This window comes from Lynx canadensis, chromosome D4 (assembly GCF_007474595.2).
Source record: "Lynx canadensis isolate LIC74 chromosome D4, mLynCan4.pri.v2, whole genome shotgun sequence".
Classification (NCBI taxonomy): Eukaryota; Metazoa; Chordata; class Mammalia; order Carnivora; family Felidae; genus Lynx; species Lynx canadensis.
The window spans coordinates 93,738,916-93,758,649 of NC_044315.2; the positions used below are offsets into that span (position 1 = coordinate 93,738,916).

General features: G+C 48.9%; 1 protein-coding gene across 8 annotated transcripts in view; it reads left to right on the forward strand.

Moving 5' to 3' along the window:
• Positions 1 to 19,734, forward strand: part of EHMT1 (euchromatic histone lysine methyltransferase 1) — a 150,900-nt gene that overhangs the window by 104,693 nt on the left and 26,473 nt on the right. For all 8 annotated transcript variants that reach the window (XM_030292603.1, XM_030292604.1, XM_030292602.1 and 5 more), the window contains exons 11-16: positions 4,578 to 4,721; positions 5,745 to 5,971; positions 7,043 to 7,216; positions 8,278 to 8,360; positions 9,939 to 10,045; positions 18,665 to 18,787. In XM_030292603.1, the coding sequence (XP_030148463.1) occupies positions 4,578 to 4,721; positions 5,745 to 5,971; positions 7,043 to 7,216; positions 8,278 to 8,360; positions 9,939 to 10,045; positions 18,665 to 18,787 (858 nt within the window). The remainder of the gene's footprint in view (positions 1 to 4,577; positions 4,722 to 5,744; positions 5,972 to 7,042; positions 7,217 to 8,277; positions 8,361 to 9,938; positions 10,046 to 18,664; positions 18,788 to 19,734) is intronic.

The following is a 19,734-nucleotide window of genomic DNA, read 5'->3' on the forward strand; positions in this document are numbered from 1 at the left end:
GAACAGCGCCGCTCTTGTCACTAAAATGTTCTTTATGTTAACGTGATAGGTTTATTGCTATTTTTAAATAAATTAAAATTTAAAATTATTTTTAAATTTCTCCAGTGGCAAAATGTCAACAGATATACCCCACCTGGACAGAAGGTCTTTGGGGCCCCTTAATAGTTTGTTTTTTTAATGCTTACTTACTTTTGAGAGAGAGAGAGAGAGAGCGTGCATGTGTGCGTGAGTGGGGAAAGGGCAGAGAGAGAGGGAGACACAGAATATGAAGCAGGCTCCGGGCTCCCAGCTGACAACACAGAGCCCGATGGGGGGCTTGAACCTGCAAACCATGATATCATGACCTGAGCTAAAGCCAGATACTAACCGACTAAGCTGCTCAAGCATCCCGGGACCCTTAATAGTTTTTAATAGTGCACGAACACAAAGAACCCTGAAACCAAAGATTATGAGAAGCACTGGCTTTATCTCTTTCATCCTCTCGTCCCCGACCTGTTCCCTGATGTCCTTGTGCCTTGGGCAGGCAGGAGTTCTGGTGGTGGGCTTTGAGAGTTTCTGGAAGCTGCAGCATACTGGCCCCAGGTCTCAGCCTGCCCTCCCCCAGTCCTCCCTGCTTCCCAGAGACACTGCCTTGGTCTTTCTTCTCTTTCTGCCCCAACACCAGCATCACACACGTCTTGTAGCTAAACGGGGTCTGTGTCTGCTTCCAGACGTTTGCGTCTTGCAGCTGTGGTAGCTTGCTCTTGTTGTAGTAAATAAGTCTGTGACTTGTGGCTTTGCAGTCTAGTTGCTCAGTTTTATGTGGGATTCCAGGAAATTCTTAGGCCACTGCTGTTTTCCCAAAAATTGTTTTTGTCTGGGTGGTCTGCGTGTCTTTATTTAGTTGCTAGCAGTCCTTCCCAAAACAAGCTCATTTGTCTTTTTTACTTGTCAGGCAGCTTTATGGAAGCACACTTCACATGGTAAAAGTCCCCTTTTTGTGTGTATTTCTGAATGTTGGCAAATGCATACAATCATGTGACCACTGTTGCTGTGCTGTCAGGAACCTGCTGTTCAGGTCTTCTGTGCTTTGCCGACTCTGTCCATTGGTTCTGTTGCCGAGGGACAAGTGTGGATTCTTCAGCCACGGTTGTGGGTTTCTCCTTCTGGACCCATTGGTGTGGCTTCTTGTGTGTTCAACCCTGTTGCTGCGTGCACATATGTCCCTCGGCAGTGTCCCTCTGCAGCCCCGTGGAAGCACATCTGCTGAGATCTCACTTGTCTGATACTAACGTAACCACCCTGGCTTTCCTCTCATGAGTGTTTGCAGGGCACATGCCCTGTCCTTTACTTTTCACCTGTCTTTGTCTTTAAATTTAAAGTGGGTTTCTTTAGTGTGTAGTAGGGTTTTACTCTTGTATATAATCAGTCTTTGTTTTTAGTGATTTATTTATTTAGAGTGCAGGAGGGGCAGAGGGAGGGGTGGGTGGGAGAGAGAGAATCCCAAGCAGGCTCTATGCTGTCGGTGCAGAGTCTGATGTGAGGCTTGAACTCAAGAACTGCGAGATTGTGACCTGAGCTGAAGAGTCGGACGCTTAACTGACTGAGCCACCCAGGTGCCCCTGACATCTTAATGGTGTTAAGATTTATGTCATCCGCTACTCATTTTTGTCTATTTTCTGCCTTTTGGATTGAATTTTTTTATGATTGCAGTTTATCTCACCATTGGCTCTGTGATGTTCGCAGTGATTGCCCTGGGTTTCCAGGCTGCATCTCTAACCTCTGCCTGATGCCACACCATTTGATGTGGTGTGAGAATCTTACAGTGACACGGTTCCAAATCCTCCCTCCCATCTTTTGGTGTATGTTTTAATTTCATATATGCTAAAAACCCGCAGTACATTGCTGTTATTTTTCTTTAAATAATTATCTTTCAGACTGATTAAACATAAAAGTAGTCTCTGGTTGACCTTCATTTAGCCCCTATGCAGGCAGCGCTCCTCCCTCTGTTTAGACGGTGTCCGGGACCCTGCCATTGCAGCCATCCCATGGCGCAGGTCTGCGGCGACAGTGAGTTCTCTCCCTTCTGTGTGCCTGAGAATATCTGTTTCTTGCCTTCATTTGGGGGAGATTTTCATGGGCGGAGAACTCTCAGGACCCACACATGCCGCACCCGTGCCGTGTTCCCTGGCTCCTGACGAGAAGCTGGCCGTCTTCAGACTTCTGTTCCTTTGCTTGTGGTGTTTTTCTTTGGCTGCTCCGAGGTTTTCTCTTTGTCTTTGGGACTGGGTGGGATGGTTTTGCTCTTTTGTTTTTCTCTTTCAGCGTTTATACTCCTTTGCTTTCTCTGAGCCTCTTGGACTCTGATCTGGCACCTGCTCGTCCCAGAGCCTCCTCACCTGGCAGCCCTGTGCTTCTCGGCCAGCCTGCCCTCCTGTCTCTGGCTCTCTCATCATGCGTGCTAGGTTATCTGACATTGGCTCAGCTGGTGGGTGCTCTGCTCTTTTTGCTGTTTCTATTTTAGGTTTGGGTTAATTACATTGACCTTTTTCAATTCGGTGACTTTTTCTTCCTTGTTGAGTATACATACTCATGAGCCAGTCAAATGCATTCATCTGTTTCCATATTTTGTTATTTCTAGCATCTTCATTTGACTTTCCTAACATTCCCAGTCTGCTCGTGCCGCCTGCTCTGGCTCCTGGTCCTGTGCTCAGACTCCTGAGCAGAGTCCCTCTGCCATAGCACCACTGCTGCTGTGGGCCAGATGAGTCTCTGTGCGGGTCTGTGCTGTGTGGGGTGGGTGTTTAGCAGCATCTCATCTCGTGACAACCGTAAATGTCCGTGATGTTGTCAGGTGTCTGCTTAACTGTGTGTCCGTCGCAGAACTCCTGATGTGTGTTTGTGCCACCTCTTTGCTGTGGCTCTCCCGGTCTCCCTCCCCTGGGGCAGCCACTGTGACTTCTTTTAATTTTTCCTTGTGTTTTTCTCCATAATTTTACATGACTCACTTTCTGCTGTCATTCCTTGACCCTCTCCTTAGGAGACACTGCCTGCTGGTTTCTGACTGGGGAAGAGGTGCTCACCTTTTAATTAATTCTTCTTTCTCATCGCCCCACCTGCAGTCTGCGTTCTATCCTCAGTTTTGGTTAAAACGGTATTTGTGGTTTTCATAACACACGACGGCAACGTTCACAACTGAGCCAGCAGCGTGCTTGGAATACATTCATTCTCCTCCTCAACATTTTATGTTTCTCAGAGTTAATAATTTTCTCGTTTTTCATTGTCTTTGTACCCATTCTAAATTCAGTCCTAGAGTGATAGAATTACACATTTCTATAGGTGTTTTCAGCATATCCAGTCTCTCTGGGTCATAGCTTTCTCATCTTGGTGGCGCATAACCTTCAGTAGCTTCTTACGAAAGGTGGCTTGGGAGATAAATATCGGAGACTCTGTATTCTGTAAATGCTTCATTTCAGGACAGAAGTCTAGGTTGGACACGGTTCCTTTTTCTGTTGAAATCACTCCTCTTCGTTTGGGTTGTTGCTGTGCGGGGCCCATGCAGTCCTTGCTGGCGGTTAGGCCATCTCCTCTGGGCGTACCACTGTCCTGGGCTGCCACTGGCTCCCTGTAGAAGGGACACGCGTGCCCTTGGTGCTGGAAACCTGTTGCCCTTGTTCATAGATCCTTTTCTTTTCTCTGTTTTCACTTTATTTTAGGTCTTCTAGATGGAGCTTCCAGTTTTCTTCTATTTTCCACATTTTTGTCTTTCTGCTTTAGTTTTGCAAAATTCCCATCTGTCTTCCACCAGTTCTGTGGAAATTTCCATTTCTTCTACCTTTTCTGATTTCTGAGAGCTCACTCTTGTTCCCTGAGCATGCGTCTTCCTTCATAGTGTCCTGTTCCAATGTGAGAACGGACACAAGGTCTGTTTCTCTAGGGGCGCCGGTGAGTTTCTTGCACATTCTTTTTCTGCCCCGGCTTGTACTCCCCAGACTGCTTCTGATTTCCGCTTATTTGCTTTGGTGTCTGTGCTTTGTCTCTGCTTCCCCCACTCGGGCACATGTCGGTCGGGGAAGGAGGGTCTGGGCCTTGCTGTGGGGCGGCCTGGTCAGCTGAGCAGTCGCTGGGCAGGGCATGGGTGTCTCCTCGGAGGCTGAGGTGGGCTGCTACGGGGGTGCACCTGGGCCACATTCGGCCCGTCGTCTGTGCAGTAGCCCTTTCTCTGGTGTTTTGCTCTGGCCATCATGACTGCTTGTAGGTTCTGTGGATTCACAGTGAGGTCCCATTACTGACCCACAACATCCTTTCCATCCGGCCTGGCGTAAGTCCCATTTTTCCTCAGTACCTGGCCCAGACCCCAACTTGCCCAAGACTTTTTCCTCGTTTTGGCAAGTTAACCACCCACTCCACGGACACTGTGTGTGTGGCCAGTCATCAAGCTCACTGTTCTGTTCTGGCGGATGTGCAGAGGATGGAGCCCTGCCTGCCCTCTGCATTTCCATCCCTACGCGGGAGCCCTCAGAGTCTGCCTTGGACTCACGCCTGCCAGACCCCTCCCCGAAGGCCCTGTCGCTGACCCTGGTCCTGTCTGATTGCAGCTGGGCAGGTGCACCAACAGCGTGGTCAAGCACGAGCTGATGCGCCCATCCAGCAAAGCGCCGCTCTTGGTGCTGTGTGAAGACCACCGGGGCCGGATGGTGAAGCACCAGTGCTGTCCTGGCTGCGGCTACTTCTGCACAGCGGTGAGTGCCCGGCCAGCCGTGCGAGTGCCCCGCTACACAGCCTGGCACCAGCGCTCGCTGCCTCCCTCCGCTAGCTGACAGCTGTGGCAAACGCCTCCCGAAGCTCCTGAATCTGGGGGCCCGCCTGGAGGGTCCCTCCCTGCATACGCTCCCTTTTTGCCGCCTGTGAGCCTTTGGCCTCCCAGGCACCATGGGGGCATGTGAGCCGGGCACCCTCCGCTCTCCTCCTGTTCACTTTGTCTGAACACACGGCGGCCTTTCTCCTGGACAGGGCCTGCCTCACCTTCGGCTTTGCCTTCATCTCTCGGTGGTTACGGTCTTGTTCGTTCCATACACACCTGTGCGCACTGGTGCCTACGGTGCCTGGATGAAGGCGAGGAGCCCTGTGGTTCACTTGGCCCGTGGCTAAGACACCCACTTGGGCCAGGAGCTTCTTTACAGTGGCTGCTCTTTGGATTTCACATCTGTGTGCCCTTCCTTGTCTTCAGTGTCCTTTGTTGCTTCTGCTAAGAAAAAGAGGGACACTGCTTCTCTATGTCCATTGACCCTTAGCTCCCGGCAAGAGTGCCCTGCTCTCATTGCTTCTCATGCTGCTGGAGGGTTACCTTCCTTGGTGCCAGCGAGAGTCCTTTTGAGGCCATCAGGGGTTTTCCTGAAGTGCCCCCATGGTGGTGCTGGGTAATCTCTGCAGAGCACCGTTTTCCCGATGTTCTGTTCCACGATTCTGTTCCTGGATTGTACTCCAGGGGTCCTTCTTGGGGCCTGGTCTTTCGGGGCCTCCCTCCTCTGGTTAGAACTGCTGGAGGGTGAGGCCGTGGCCCTTGGAGGTGTGGGGGGCAGTCAGGTGACCTCCCCGCCTCGGGGCTGTAGGATGCAGGTCTCCCACTTACATAGCCAGGAACTGGGGGCCCCGACTGGCCTCCGGGCACCCCCATGCCATGTGCAGGCTCAGGAGCACTGTGTTTACTTTTATGCGTGTTAGCCCTAATTTTAAAAAATAATTTTTCATCTTCCCATTTTTAGGGTAATTTTATGGAATGTCAGCCTGAGAGCAGCATCTCTCACCGTTTCCACAAAGACTGTGCCTCTCGAGTCAATAATGCCAGCTATTGTCCCCACTGTGGGGAGGAGATCTCCAAGGCCAAAGAGGTGACCATCGCAAAAGCGGACACAACCTCTACCGTGACACTGGCCCCTGGGCAGGACAAAAGCTCCTTGGCGGAGGGCAGGGCTGACACCACCACAGGCAGGTACGTGCCCAGCAGAGTCTTGGGCAGCTCTCCTGGAAACGTGTGTGTCTCTGAGTGCTAACTACTGTGTGTGTCTGTACACGTCTGTACCCCTGCACATCTGTGTGTGTGTCTGCGCCCTTGCGCCTGTGTGTATGCACACGTCTGCGTCCGTGCCCCATATGTGCTTATACATGTTTGTGTCCCTCCGTGTGTCCATACACATCCATACATGTGTCACACATGGGTATAATATGAAATATTAGCTCCAGCTGCTGCAGTTTATTACTAAATTGTATTTTGAAGGCACTAGGTAACCAGAAAAGAATTTTTTTAAGGGAATGGTTCATTTTGGGAGTATGTAGTATGACAGATATTATACCGATACAGAGAAAAGTGAAACTTTGTTGAGAGTCATTTAAAAGAGACTTGGGGACGCCTGGGTGGCTCAGTCGGTTAAGCGTCCGACTTCAGCTCAGGTCATGATCTCATGGTCCGTGAGTTCAGGCCCCGCATCGGGCTCCGCGCTGACAAGCTCGGAGCCTGGCGCCTGCTTTGGATTCTGTGTCTCCCTCTCTCTCTGACCCTCCCCTGTTCATGCTCTGTCTCTCTGTCTCAAAAATAAATAAACATTTAAAAAAAAAAAAAAAGAGACTTGAATTGTAGATGTATCAAAATGAATATTGGGAGGAGGGCAGTTTCTTCCTGTTTTTCTTTTTGCTAATGTATAAATTTAACATACTTTGAATCAGACTTCCAGGGGAATTTTTGCCCCCTGGGGAGAGCGGTGGGGTTTGATAGATCCAACCTGAAGCTCATTCACAAAAGCAAACTTGAATGTGGTCCTGGAAGCCCTGGAGAAGTTTCCCTTGCTTTGAATGTCACTTTTTTCTGGGAATTTGCCCTTGAATTGGGCTCTTTGATCCAAGGAACTAAATAGAAAGTGAGTCTGAAGTCATTTTCATGCTCAGAGAGCAGCATAGCTAGAAGGGTCTGAGTGAATCATGTTCTGTGTTTTCGTTGGTTTCCACAAGAAGCGGAGTTTTTCACGTGTCTAACATTCAGCATGTTGTCTGTTTCCTACCCTCGAAGCACTGCTGGACCATCGCTCTTGGAGGACGGCAAGCCACAGAGTACGGCCCCCCAGGCAGCCGAGGGCTTCGACCCCACAGGGCCTGCGGGGCTGGTGAAGCCGGCCCCCGGCCTTTCCCAGGGACCAGGGAAGGAGACCTTGGAAAGTGCTCTGATCGCTCTAGACTCGGAAAAGTAAGAATCAGTTTGTATTTTCAGATGGCTCAGGGCCTGACCCACTGACATCTGCACATCTGGACGCTCCTTCCTAGAGCGTCCAGAGGGACGCTCTTCCCTCTGTGTCAGCTACTGGGCCATTTGCGCGCACGTCTTTAAATCCCCCACTGCTTCCAGTACTGCCGTGGCTGCACTTCCTAGGTGTCTGCATCCAGTAGGGTACCATCTGAGGGTCACAGGGCATCCCCATGGGGTCATGGGGCATTCCCAAGGAGGCCCTGGTAACATCCATCAGCTTTTTGATTGATGGTGTTCATCAGGACAATTCACATATTTTTATACTGTTTCAGGAAATTATTGCAAGCTGTTCAATATACTAAGAGCAAAAGGTGACATCCTTAAAGTCATAAGTGAGGACAGTCGTGGTGAGGCTTTTACAAATGTTTCCCCTGGATGTTGTTAACCCTTGGCATTGACCTCGGGACATTGGAGCAAATGCCACTTGACTGGTTCCTCATCTGTGAAATGAAGGGTTGAATCAAGTGGTCATTCAGGCTTACAGATCAACTCCCAGATAGCACAACCCTGTAGGAGCACCCTGAGTCTGTGACCTAGGAACCAGGCAGGTGTCCTCCCCTGGGGAAGCGTGCCTGTGCTGGAAGGGGCATGCATCTCGTTACTCTTGCTTTGAGGAAAGCTCAGGTGTTGGGACACATCGCCAGGTCCCCCGTAACTTCAGCTTTGTTAGTGTCCAGCCTCGTCTGTGGCCCTGGTGTTCTGGTGACTGTTGTGTTCCCCTGCCCCACTCACCAGGCCCAGACTTTGTACTGCTGAAGGGGGCAGGCTGGGCCAGGTGTGATGTGGATGAAGAAGATAGTTGCTCATTTTTGTTGTTTTTACTGGGAGATGCCTGAGCCTGGTGAGTTTGGTGCCCTTGACCCTGGGGCATCAGCAGGTGGATGTCATCCAGGTCTTCCCATCCTGCAGCTTCCTATGCATGTGTGTGTGTGGCAGCAGGTGGGCCAGGAGCCAGGGTGGGGTCGCCTGGGGGTCACAGCTGTCCCACACTTTCCCCGCAGACCCAAGAAGCTTCGCTTCCATCCGAAGCAGCTATATTTCTCCGCCAGGCAAGGGGAGCTGCAGAAAGTGCTGCTCATGCTGGGTAAGTGGCCTGCACCTGAGCTGGGGCTGGTGCCTGTCCTGGTGGCCCCAGGAGCAGGTGGCAGTTTGCTGGTACCTCTTCTCAGGAGGAGGCTCTTACTTTGTTTCTCTTTATCTGTCTCTCATTTCTCTCATTTCAGTTTTGTTTTTTTTTTTAAATGTTTACTTATTTTTGAGACAATGCGAGAGACAGAGTGCAAGCAGGGGAGGGGCAGACAGAGGGAGACACAGCATCCCAAGCAGGCTCCAGGCTCTGAGCTGTCAGCCCAGAGCCCCATGCGGGGCTCGAACTCATGAACCGTGAGATCATGACCTGAGCCGAAGTCGGACGCTTAACCGACTGAGCCACCCAGGCGCCCCTCATTTCAGTTCTTGTTCATGACATTCGTATCCTGTTATTCATAGTAGTAGAAATATTTCCTGTGAATTTCTCATCTAAAAAAAGAATTAGGCATATAATTAAATCAAGAGGAGATGTAGAATCAGAAAAAGCAAGATGAGCGAGCTGGGGCCGGCTGTGCGCTGACGGCAGGAAGGCGAGTGCCAGGCCTGTGCTCGTGTAAGCCAGCTGTGGGCAGAGCAAGACCACTGACAGTGATGTCTGCACATACGTCTTACGTTTGATGCACCTTATGGTTGATATCTTACGGTTGATGCTTCGAGACCCTTCGCAGTTCTGTCTCTGGCCAAGGAAGGGGCAGTAATTTGATTCTGAGCTCACAGCTCAAGAGTTGGTTCCTCTGGGTTCAAAAGGGATTTAAAAAATCCCTTTACTTGACAGTCAAAAAAAGAAACTTAACAGTTTGTGCTAAAAATGTAAGTTATTTAATGTTGACCAAAGTGGGTTTTAAAAAAAATTTTTTTAATGTTTATTTATTTTTGAAGGAGAGAGACACAGAGTGTGAGTGGGGGAGGGGCAGAGAGAGGGGGAGACACAGAATCTGAAGCAGGCTCCAGGCTCCGAGCTGTCAGCACAGAGCCCGAAGTGGGGCTCGAACTCACAAACCGCGAGATCATGACCTGAGCCGAAGTCAGGCACTCAACCGACTGAGCCTCCCAGGCGCCCCCAAGTGGGGGTTTTAATCGTTTTCTTTCTAGGCTTGATGGGGTGCTGAGGTTGCTTGGCTGCTCTTTGGTTGGTCTGTTGGCCAAGTGTCCGTGTCAGGCCTGCTGGCACTGTGTGCACCAAGCCACATGTGTCTGAGGCTGCCCAGTGGGCCTGCCGCCCTGGCGCTCAGCAGGTGCCCGGGCCCAGGGGAGGCCGAGCGCAAGAGTGCTTGAAAACACACAAGGGAGCCCCTCTGGGTTAGGAGCAGCGAGGGCAGGGATTTATAACGTTAGGTGACTCCCAACCACAGACCCACCTGTTGAATTTTGTGTGAAACTAGCATACTCTCTTTTGAGTCTTGCGGTGAAATTGGAGCCTGGCTTTGCCCTTAGCTAGACACGGGATGGTATTGTGCGATGCTGGCCGTTGGTGGTTGTCTACGTGTATCTTTGCCAGCCTTTATGAGCATCCTGAAGTGCTGGGAGCCAGGGGCTGCACCCGAAATAACCGGTGAAACCTGTGTGTTCACAGTGGATGGAATTGATCCCAACTTTAAGATGGAGCACCAGAACAAGCGGTCCCCATTGCACGCTGCCGCCGAGGCCGGCCACGTGGACATCTGCCACATGCTGATCCAGGTCGGACGCACGGCTCTCCGCAGAGCCTTCCACACGCTCTGTCTTGCCTTTGTCAAGTGAAATTGCGCAAGATTCATAGTTGTGAGAGCTGGGAAGTCAAACAGCACTGAATGGTCTAAACAGAAAACCAGTGTTTCTGTCCCTCCAGTCCCGGCACGCCCTGGCCCTGCTGGCAGTCTTGAAGCTGTTTCTCTGGCGTTTACCACTGGGTTTGAAAATAACGTGCTGCTGTACAGCTGTTTCTTGATTTGTTATTTTCGTTTCCATTTTGCAGCCAGTTTTTAATATTAATTACTGACTTTGGAGTGTGGGAAGGCTTGGCCCAGGCACGCGCACCTCCCTCCCCCAGTCCTCCTCATTTGGTCGTGTCCCTGTGTTGCTGAGATGAGTGGGGAGATCTTGTGTTGGGTGGTCACGCCAGTACTTTCAGAGCTGGCCACGTCACGTCCGAGAGCGGTAATCGTTTTGTGTTTCTGTTGTCTCTCGGCCTCCTGCTGATTCATTCCTAACCCTGTCAACAGACTGCACCTTGTCTCCATGTCACCGGGAAGCCCGTTGCGTGCTCCCATGCTTTCTTTCTCTGGGACACCCCCTTTCTGACCCTGTGTTGGTTCCCTGTCTCCTGGAGACCACATTTTCAGTCTGATCCTTTATCTCCGGAAGCTTCAGGAAATTTTCTTTAACCCACTGGTCTGAAATTTCACTGTGATGCAGCAGTCTTTTGACTCCTTTGGGGCATTTAGTACGTCATATGTTCCTGTCCCTTGTTCTGGGGTTTCTGGGTGCTGTCTTCCCGTCTGCATGCCCAGTGGTGCCCCCTGCAGCCCCTGTTTACAGGTTAGGCCTTATGGACTAATTCTCTGGTCTTCCTTTCCTGCCATGCACCATTCCTTCATTTTCGCTTCCACTTGCTGGCAGTGTTCTCCACCTCACCCTCCAGCTCCTCTGGGGAGTTTTAATCTGTACAGGCCCATCTTGAGATCTTTCTTGCACCCTGTGAGTTCCTTTTTTGTACCTCTGTTCTTCCCTTGTTTCTTTGAAGATATTATGAGAATTTTGAAGTTTTATGCTGCTCTGTTCATTTGGTCTTTATTTTTGAAAGGTTTTCCTCAAATGCCCGATTCCTGTTTGCTTATATCTAATGTGATAACATGCTGGTGGGGGATCCCTGCCTTGTCACTGTCGGGTGCCCCACAGACGCTGCCGTCTCAGGAGGAACACACGTACAGGTTGTCTCCTGAGCATGTATGTCTCTGTGGGAGCCGGAGGTGCTGGCGGCCAGGGCACCTGGGATGTTCCCTGGTGGTTCTGGCCGGAGCCGATGGAAGTGACAGCCACGGGCGGGGCAGGACACGACTGCGTTGGTGTTTGCACTTGTATCTTACAGTAGATACACCTGTTGGGGTAGATTCCTAATGCCTGAAAATGTTCTTGCAGACCCTTCCCAGCTTCGTGGCTTGCCAAAGAGCCTCTGTTTTTTTTGTATCTTTTTAAGTAGCATGTTGGTAGATTTGTTAAAAACTCAGTGTGATGATCTTGGTATTTTATTTTATTTTATTATTATTTACTATTTTTTTTAATTTACATCCAAGTTAGTTAGCATATAGTGCAATAATGATTTCAGGAGTAGAATCCAGTGGTTCGTCCCCTGTGTATAACACCCAGTGCTCATTGCAACAAGTGTCCTTAATGCCCCTTGCTCATTTAGCCCACCCCCTACCCACAACCCCTCCAGCAACCCTCAGTTTGTTCTTTGTATTTAAGAGTCTCTTATGTTTTGCCCCCCTTTTATATTATTTTTGCTTCCCTTCCCATATGTTCATCTTCCACATATGAGTGAAGTCATATAATATTTCTCTTTCTCTAATTTTCGCTTAGCATAGCACCCTCTAGTTCCATCCGTGTAGTTGCAAGTGGCAAGATTTCATTCTTTTTGGTTACTGAGTAATCCTCCATTGTATATATATACACCATATTTTCTTATTCCATTCATCTGTTGATGGACATGTGGGCTCTTTCCATACTTTGGCTGTTGTTGATAGTGCTGCTATAAACATATAAACATGAGGGTGCACGTGCCCCTTCGAAACAGCACACCTGTATCCCTTGGGTAAATACCTAGTCGTGCAATTGCTGGGTCTTAGGGTAGTTCTGTTTTTAGTTTTTTGAGGAACCTCCATACTGTTTTCCAGAATGGCTGCACCAGTTTGCATTCCCACCCGCAGTGCAAAAGGGTTCCTCTTTCTCTGCGTCCTCGCCAACATCTGTTGTTGCCTGAGGTGTTAATGTTAGCCATTCTGACAGGTGTGAGGTGGTACCTCGTTGTGGTTTTAATTTTTATTTCCCTGATGATGAGCGATGTTGAGCATCTTTTTCATGTGTCTGTTAGTCACCTGGATGTCTTCTTTGGAAAAATGTCTGTTCTTTTTCTCACTTTTTTACTGGATTGTTTGGTTTTCGGGTGTTAAGTTTGGTAAGTTTTTTTATAGATTTTGGATACTAATCGTTTATCTGATATGTCATTTGCAAATATCTTCTCCCATTCCATTGGTTGCCTTTTAGTTTTGCTGATTGTTTTCTTTGCTGTGCAAAAGCATTTTATTTTGATGAGGCCCCAATAGTTCCCTTTTTGCTTTTGTTTCCCTTGTCTCTGGAGATGTGTTGAGTAAGAAGTTGCTGTGGCTGAGGTCGAAGAGGCTTTTGCCTGCTTTCTCCTCGAGGATTTTGATGGCTTCCTGTCTTATGTTTAGGTCTTTCATCCATTTTGAGTTTATTTTTGTGTCTGGTGTAAGAAAGTGGTTCAGGTTCATTTTTCTGCGTTTTGGTGTCCAGTTTTCCGAGCACCACTTGCTGAGGAGACTGTCTTTATTCCTGCTTCGTCCAAGATTAGTTGGCCATACATTTGTGGGTCCATTTCTGGGTTCTCTGTTCTGTTCCATTGATCTGAGTGTCTTTTGTTGTGCCAGTACCATACTGTCTTGATGATTACAGCTTTGTGATACGTCTTGAAGTCCAGGATTGTGATGCCTCCAGCTTCGGTTTTCTTTTTCAGGATTGCTTTGGCTAATTTGGGGTCTTTTCTGGTTCCGTACAAATTTTAGGATTATTTGTTCTAGCTCTGTGAAGAATGCTGGTGTTATTTTGATAGGGATTGCACCGAATATGTAGATTGCTTTGGGTAGTATCGACACTTTAACAATACTTGGTCTTCTAATCTAGGAGCATGGAATATTTTTCCATTGTTCTGTGTCTTTATTCTTCCATAAGCTTTCTATAGCATTTAGCGTATAGACTTTTCACCTCTTTGGTTGAGTTTATTCCTACGTATTTTATAGTTTTTGATGCAGTTGTAAATGGGATTGATTCCTTAATTTCCCTTTTGCTATTTCTTTATTGGTGTATAGAAATGCAGCTGATTTCTGTGCATTGATTTTATATCCTGTGGCTTTGCTGAATTCATGGATCAGTTTTAGTGTTTTTTTTTTGTGTGTGTGTGGAATCTTTTGGGTTTTCCATATACAATATTGTGTCATCTGTGAAGAGTGAAAGTTTGACCTCCTCCTTGCTAATTTGGATGCTTTTTATTTCTTTGTGTTACCTGATTGCTGAGGGTAGGACTTGAACACTGTGTTGAATAACAGTGGTGAGAGTCTTGGTATTTTAATAGGAACTTTTGGTCTAGCTAATACTTACTGTAATTTCTGGCATTCATTCATTCATTCATTCATTCATTTAATTTTAAACATTTATTTATTTTTTCTTTTTTGAGAGAGAGAGAGAGCGAGTGAGCCAGGGAGGGGCAGAGAGAGAATCCCAAGTAGTGAATCCCTCTGTGCTGACAGCCTGACTTGGAGCTCGAATTCACAAACCGTGAGATCATGACCTTAGCTGAAATCAGGAGTTGGACGCTTAGCTGACTGAGCCACCCAGGCACCCTCAAATATTTCTTTTTAAATTTCCTTTGTTGCTGTCTTTTGGGTTGATATTTGTTTTAGTTTTCTCATTTCCTTTCTCTTCACTCACTTGGAGGCTACATACTCCTCTTTGTCGCCTCCAGAGGTCGCTCTGTGATCTGGTGTGCAAGTGTTGTGTCCTTGGTCTTGAGACAGGCGAGAAGAGGGAGCTGCAGGTGCCGGGGAGCGAGGGAGGGAAGGTGCGCTGGCCTGCTGAGCTCCGGCGGGGAGACCTGTGGAGGCCTCGGGTGCAAGTTCAAGAGAAGCCTGGTAGGACTTGGGGACAGCCGAGGCGGCCTCCCAAAGTGGTCACAAGGGTTGGTTCTTGGCAGTGACAGTGGTAAGTAGCTAATCTGACAGAGGGCAAGCCTGTTGGAGAGAGGTCAAGGGCAGCTGGCATGGCTATCGAGGCAGTGGCTTCGGATGCTGGTGCTCTGAGGGAGGGGGCTGGGAGTCAGTACTCCAACCGGATGTCCTCTCATCCTTGTCCTATGGAGTCACAGAGGGTGTGGCTTATGCTTCTCTGAGGGTGGCCTAGAGGCCCAGTACAGTGTGGGACTGTTGTAGGACAGGGATGAAGCAGGAGGTGGGGGCAGGTCACCCCAATGGGCCTGTTTGCTGCATGAGGTTGAGTGAGGGGGCCACCCAGGCTTCTCCTCACTCTCGGAGACTGGTATGGAGGGCTTCTTGGGAGACGTTACCCTGGATTTGGAATTCTAGGTTGCTGGTTCATTTCTCTTGCTTTGTTTAAGGAATGATTCCACTGTCTTCTAGTTTCCATGCTTGCTTTTTAAGAAATTAGCTTGTCATTCCTTTTAAAGGACTTGTTTTCTCTTTGGCCTTTTTTTTTTTTTTTTAATTTTTTTTAAAGAAATCTTTTTCTCGTTTTTAATGTTTATTCGTTTATTTTGAGAGAGAGAGAGAGAGCACGCACAAGCGTGGAGGGGCAGAGATGGATAGAGAGAATCCCAAGCAGGCTCCGTGCTGTCAGTGCAGAGCCCGATTTGGGGCTCGAACTCACAAACCTTGAGATCATGACCTAAGCCAAAATCAAGAGTTTGATACTCAACCAACTGAGCCTCCCAGGCGCCCCTGGCCCTTTTTTTTTTTTTTTTTTTTTTTTTTATGTTAAAGAGTGTGTGTGTGAGTGCGTGTATGTGTGATGCATACAGAAAGGTCCTTAAGGTAGGGGTGCCTGGGTGGCATAGTCAGTTAACTGCCTGACTTCGCTCAGGTCACGATCTCACAGTTTGTGACTTTGAGCCCCGCATCGGGCTCTGTGCTGACAGCTCGGAATCTGGAGCCTCCTTGGGATTCTGTGTCTCCTTCTTTCTCTGCCCCTCCCCTACTCACGATCTGTCTCTCTCTGTCTCAAAAATAAACATTTGAAAATTAAAAAAAATAAAAGTCCTTATGGTATAAGCATCCTGTTAATAAATAATCATAAATGGCTCCCACCTCACCCGAGGTCAGGACACAACAGAGCCTACCCCCCGCCAGAGGGGCTGGCTCTCCAGGCTCTGATGGTGACAGCCCCCATCTCTGCACTTCTCTGGTTTGACCACCTTGCAAGCACCCGCAAACCATGTGGCTTACCCGTGTTTGCCTCTCAGCTTTGTGCTCATGGAGTCCCACAGTGGGGATTCTTCTGTGTCTGCCTTTCAGTCCAAGGGCAGAAGCCTGCCTTGTGCCCGTGACCACTGAGGGAGGAAGTGTGCCTGAGCTCTGGTCCCCGGGCCTGCCTCTGCTGCCCTCGTGTGAGGTGCCATCCTGGGAAAGCAAGTGGGAGCAGGAGCTCTGTGCTGGTCTGCAGCTTCTTGTGGGTCTTAAACTGTTGCAAAATAAAATGTTACTTATTGTGGAAAACCAGCCCTTTTTAGTGTTGTTTTCTGTGGCCTTCTGGGCTGACCTGATGTGTAGGGCTTGGCTCCACCTGCCTGGATTCTTAGTCTGATGTTTAATTCACTGGCCCAGGCTGCTCACCCTCTGAGCTTGGGAGCCTGTGATTTTGTGTATTTTTCTTCCTTTAGGACCTGAGCTTTTCTTGAGATTCCCCAGGAAAGATATGAGGCGGGCTTTTCTAGTTTGCCCTAAGTCCAAGAGTGTTGTTCCCTGGAGACTCCACTTTTGTGGGGTGTCTCCCACCCCACCGTGTCCACCGGGCAGGCTCTGGCTCTGCACCCTCTCTCCAGCCCCAGAGCAGCACTAAAGCCACCGCCGTCTCTCCTGGGCTACTGTCCTGCCGGGGTCTGAGAAGTGTCCTCTCCCACTGTCCTGCCGGGGTCTGAGAAGTGTCCTCTCCCAGCCAGAAGCGCCTTTGAAGAGTGGTTTTGATACCTTCCCATCTGTTTAATTTTCATCCTCGGGTCTCACTGGAAGCAGCAGTTATTTCATTTGGGCCCCAGTTCTCTGCAGTGCGGCGTGCCTTGCCACGTGTGGCTGTTTGAATGTAAATGACAAAGTTAAACGAAAGGAAATGTGTGCCCCTCTGGCCTCAGCTGCACCTCCCAAGCTCAGGGGCTGTGTGTTCGGGGCGGCTGTGCTGGGCGCAGACGGAGAGCTCCAGTGCCAGCACTGGGGACGTCCGTAGTGTGGGCACCCCTGCCACTGGGCACTCATAGCAGCTGCCCTGTCCTGGGTCCAGGTGTGTGTGTCCCCACTGACAGGCCACCTCCGTCTGCTCCCCAGCTCTGGGTGCCTGTCGCCCTGTCCTTCATGTGTTAGTGTTACTGCCATGAGCCTATGAGGTGTCTTCTAACACAGAAAGGTGGGTGTTCTAACAGTCACAGAGCCCGGAGGGGAAGGACAGAGCCACACCTGTTGCACTGACCCCTGAGCCTAGGGGCTGCCATGGACTGCACACACCCACACAGGATCTTGAACACTCTGCACGCTCTCACAGGGGCCTTTTGGGGAAGAGGGGTGGGGGTTGGGACCTGCCTGGACTTGGTGTGTCTGGCCTGGAGCTTCTCCTAAGTCCGTCCTGCTGGATGGACTGGAACTTTTCCCTGGGGACCTGCTTCCCTGTTCTCACCATTCTCTCTGGGGGAATCCCGTCAGTCACGTGGGGATCTCCTGGTTTGACTCTCTTTTCTCTGTCTCCTCCCTTTGTCTCGTGGTCTTCCCTACCTTTTCCTGGTGATGATCACTTTTTTCTGGGCTGACTGGCGTGGTGTTGGTTCTGGATTGTGTGTTCCAGTGAGGGTCTCTGTGCTTGTGTGTGGGCTTGGTCACTTTTTGCTCCTCCTTTCGCTCAATCATGCTGGGAACTAGTTGTGAGTCCTCAGACCTGCCCCTGAAATCTCAGGGAGGGCCTGGTCCTCTGACCCCTGACTTTCAACTCTGCTTGTGGCCAACAGCCCCATCCTGCCCTCTGGAATTTGGCAGAAGTCTCCTTCGAGGCTCCCTGAGTCACCTCAGCTCGCTGGTTTCCCTGTGCAACACTCTGGGTCTATTTAAAAATTTCTTAACTCATTTAAAAAAATTTTTTTTCTAATGTTTATTTTCGAAAGAGAGAGACAGAACGGGAGTGGGGGAGGGGCAGAGAGAGAGGGAGACACAGAATCTGAAGCAGGTTCCAGGCTCTGAGCTGTCAGCACAGAGCTCAACACAGACCCCAAACTCACAAACTGTGAGACATGACCTGAGCTGAAGTCGAGCACTTAACTGAGCCACCCAGGCGCCCCACTCATTTTGTTATTTTTGTTTTTAATTGCTAACAGCAAAAACAATATTATTCTTAGCCTTCTCCTAATAAGTATTTTATAAACTAAATACTAGCTTTTGGTATGTCAGTTTAAGAAGATGGAGGTTTTTCCCCCATGGGGAAGAAAGGTTTCAGTTGTGAGATAGCTGATTTGCTTCTAGCACACGACCTATTTTAAAGTTGGGGGCTTAAGTTTCACACAGACTGAAGTTTATCTACGTGTACTTGCTAGCTCATTAGTTTTCCAAGTACATGCTCTATTGGGAGAATTAGAAATTGCTTCAGAATACATACTACTGGAGATCAGTTTTGGTTCTGCTTATTTTGTTTGGGAAGCCTTAAAACAGCCAGAGAAAGAGGTCACTGAACCAGAGTGTCCTTTGGTCATTGTAGGCCAGGTGACGGCCTGCCTCCTGGCCCAGCCCCACTGAGTGGTCCCTTCCACATCCCTTCTTTGCCTACTTTAGAAGGTTTTCACTTCTTTTTAATTTCTAAAGGTGTTGTCACTAACGTGCTTTAAACATTTTCTGTCAAATTGGTTGGAAATGAAAATGCTCTTTTTTAAAATTTTTAAATGTTTATTTGTGTGTGTGAGAGAGAGAGACAGAGCACGAGCAGGGAAGAGAGGGAGACACAGAATCCGAGGCAGGCTCCAGGCTCTGAGCTGTCAGCACAGAGCCCAACTTGGGCCTCGAACCCATGAGCTGAAGTCAGACACAACCGACTGAGCCACCCAGGGGCCCTGAAAATGCTCTTCTTGAACTAAAGATTTGGCAATAATAGAACAATCGTGTCTTTGAATTCGGTTCTGAAGACTCAGTTATAGTTGGTCATTAGAAATGATTTTTTAACGTAGCTCACGAGGTCTTAGCACTTGCAAGTGTCTGAAGTGTCTGAATGTGAGCCAGGTGGGGGCTACCGTGGCAGCTCCCCCACACCTGAACTGTCCTGTGTCACCAGGCGGGCGCGAACATTGACACCTGCTCAGAAGACCAGAGGACCCCATTGATGGAGGCGGCAGAAAACAACCATTTGGACGCAGTGAAGTACCTCATCAAGGCCGGCGCCCTCGTGGACCCGAAGGTACGCTACCTGGTCTGAATCCCATTCCAGTTTTGTGTCGAAATGTCTCATAAAGCTGAGCCGGGGCCGGTTCCTCGTTGGAGCAGCTTCAGGAATTGGCAGCCGGCAGATGTCCACCTGGTAGTCCAGAAGCAGTTGTCTGCTCTCCTTGCGTGGTCACGGGTCTATTTGGGAGAATACTAGTGAGCACTGGGGGTGCTGTGCCTGGTGATAGTCACAGCAACTAGTAAGGAGTCTGCCGTGCCCTCTCTCTGCCTCCTTCATTTTGTACGCTTTTCCTCTTCTGACTTTAACTTAGAGCAGTTAGACACCCCACTCCAAAAGAGCATACAAATTGGGAAGAAGAAGTAAAATGATCTCTGTTCGTAAATGGTATGATTTTATATGTAGAAAACCCTAAAATCCCATCCAAAATCTAGAACTAACAAATGCGTTCAGAGAAGTTATAAGATACAAAGTTAATACAGAAACATCAGTTACATTTTTATACACTTGAGATGAGTTATCCAACAAGGAAATTAAGAAAACAATTCCATTTATAACAGCATCAAAAAGAGTAAAATACTAGGAATAAACTTAACCAAGGACACGAAAGACTTATAGACTGAAAACCACAAAACATTGCTGAAAGAGATAAAAGAATTGACTTACGAACATGGGAACATGTCCTGTGTTCATGGGTTGGACGAGTGAATATTGTCACAATGCCAGTACCGCCCAGAGTGAACCACAGATCCAGCGCAATCCCTGTCAGAATCCCAACGAGTTTCTCACAGAAATAGAAAAGCGCGTCCTGAAACTCCTACGGATCTCAAGGGACCCTGAACAGCCAAAACAACCCTGCAAAAGAACAAAGCTGGAGGCCCCACACTTCCTGACTTCAAAACCTACTACAGAGCTACCGTAATCAACACAGCGCGGTGCTGGTGTGAAGACAGAATGGCCCA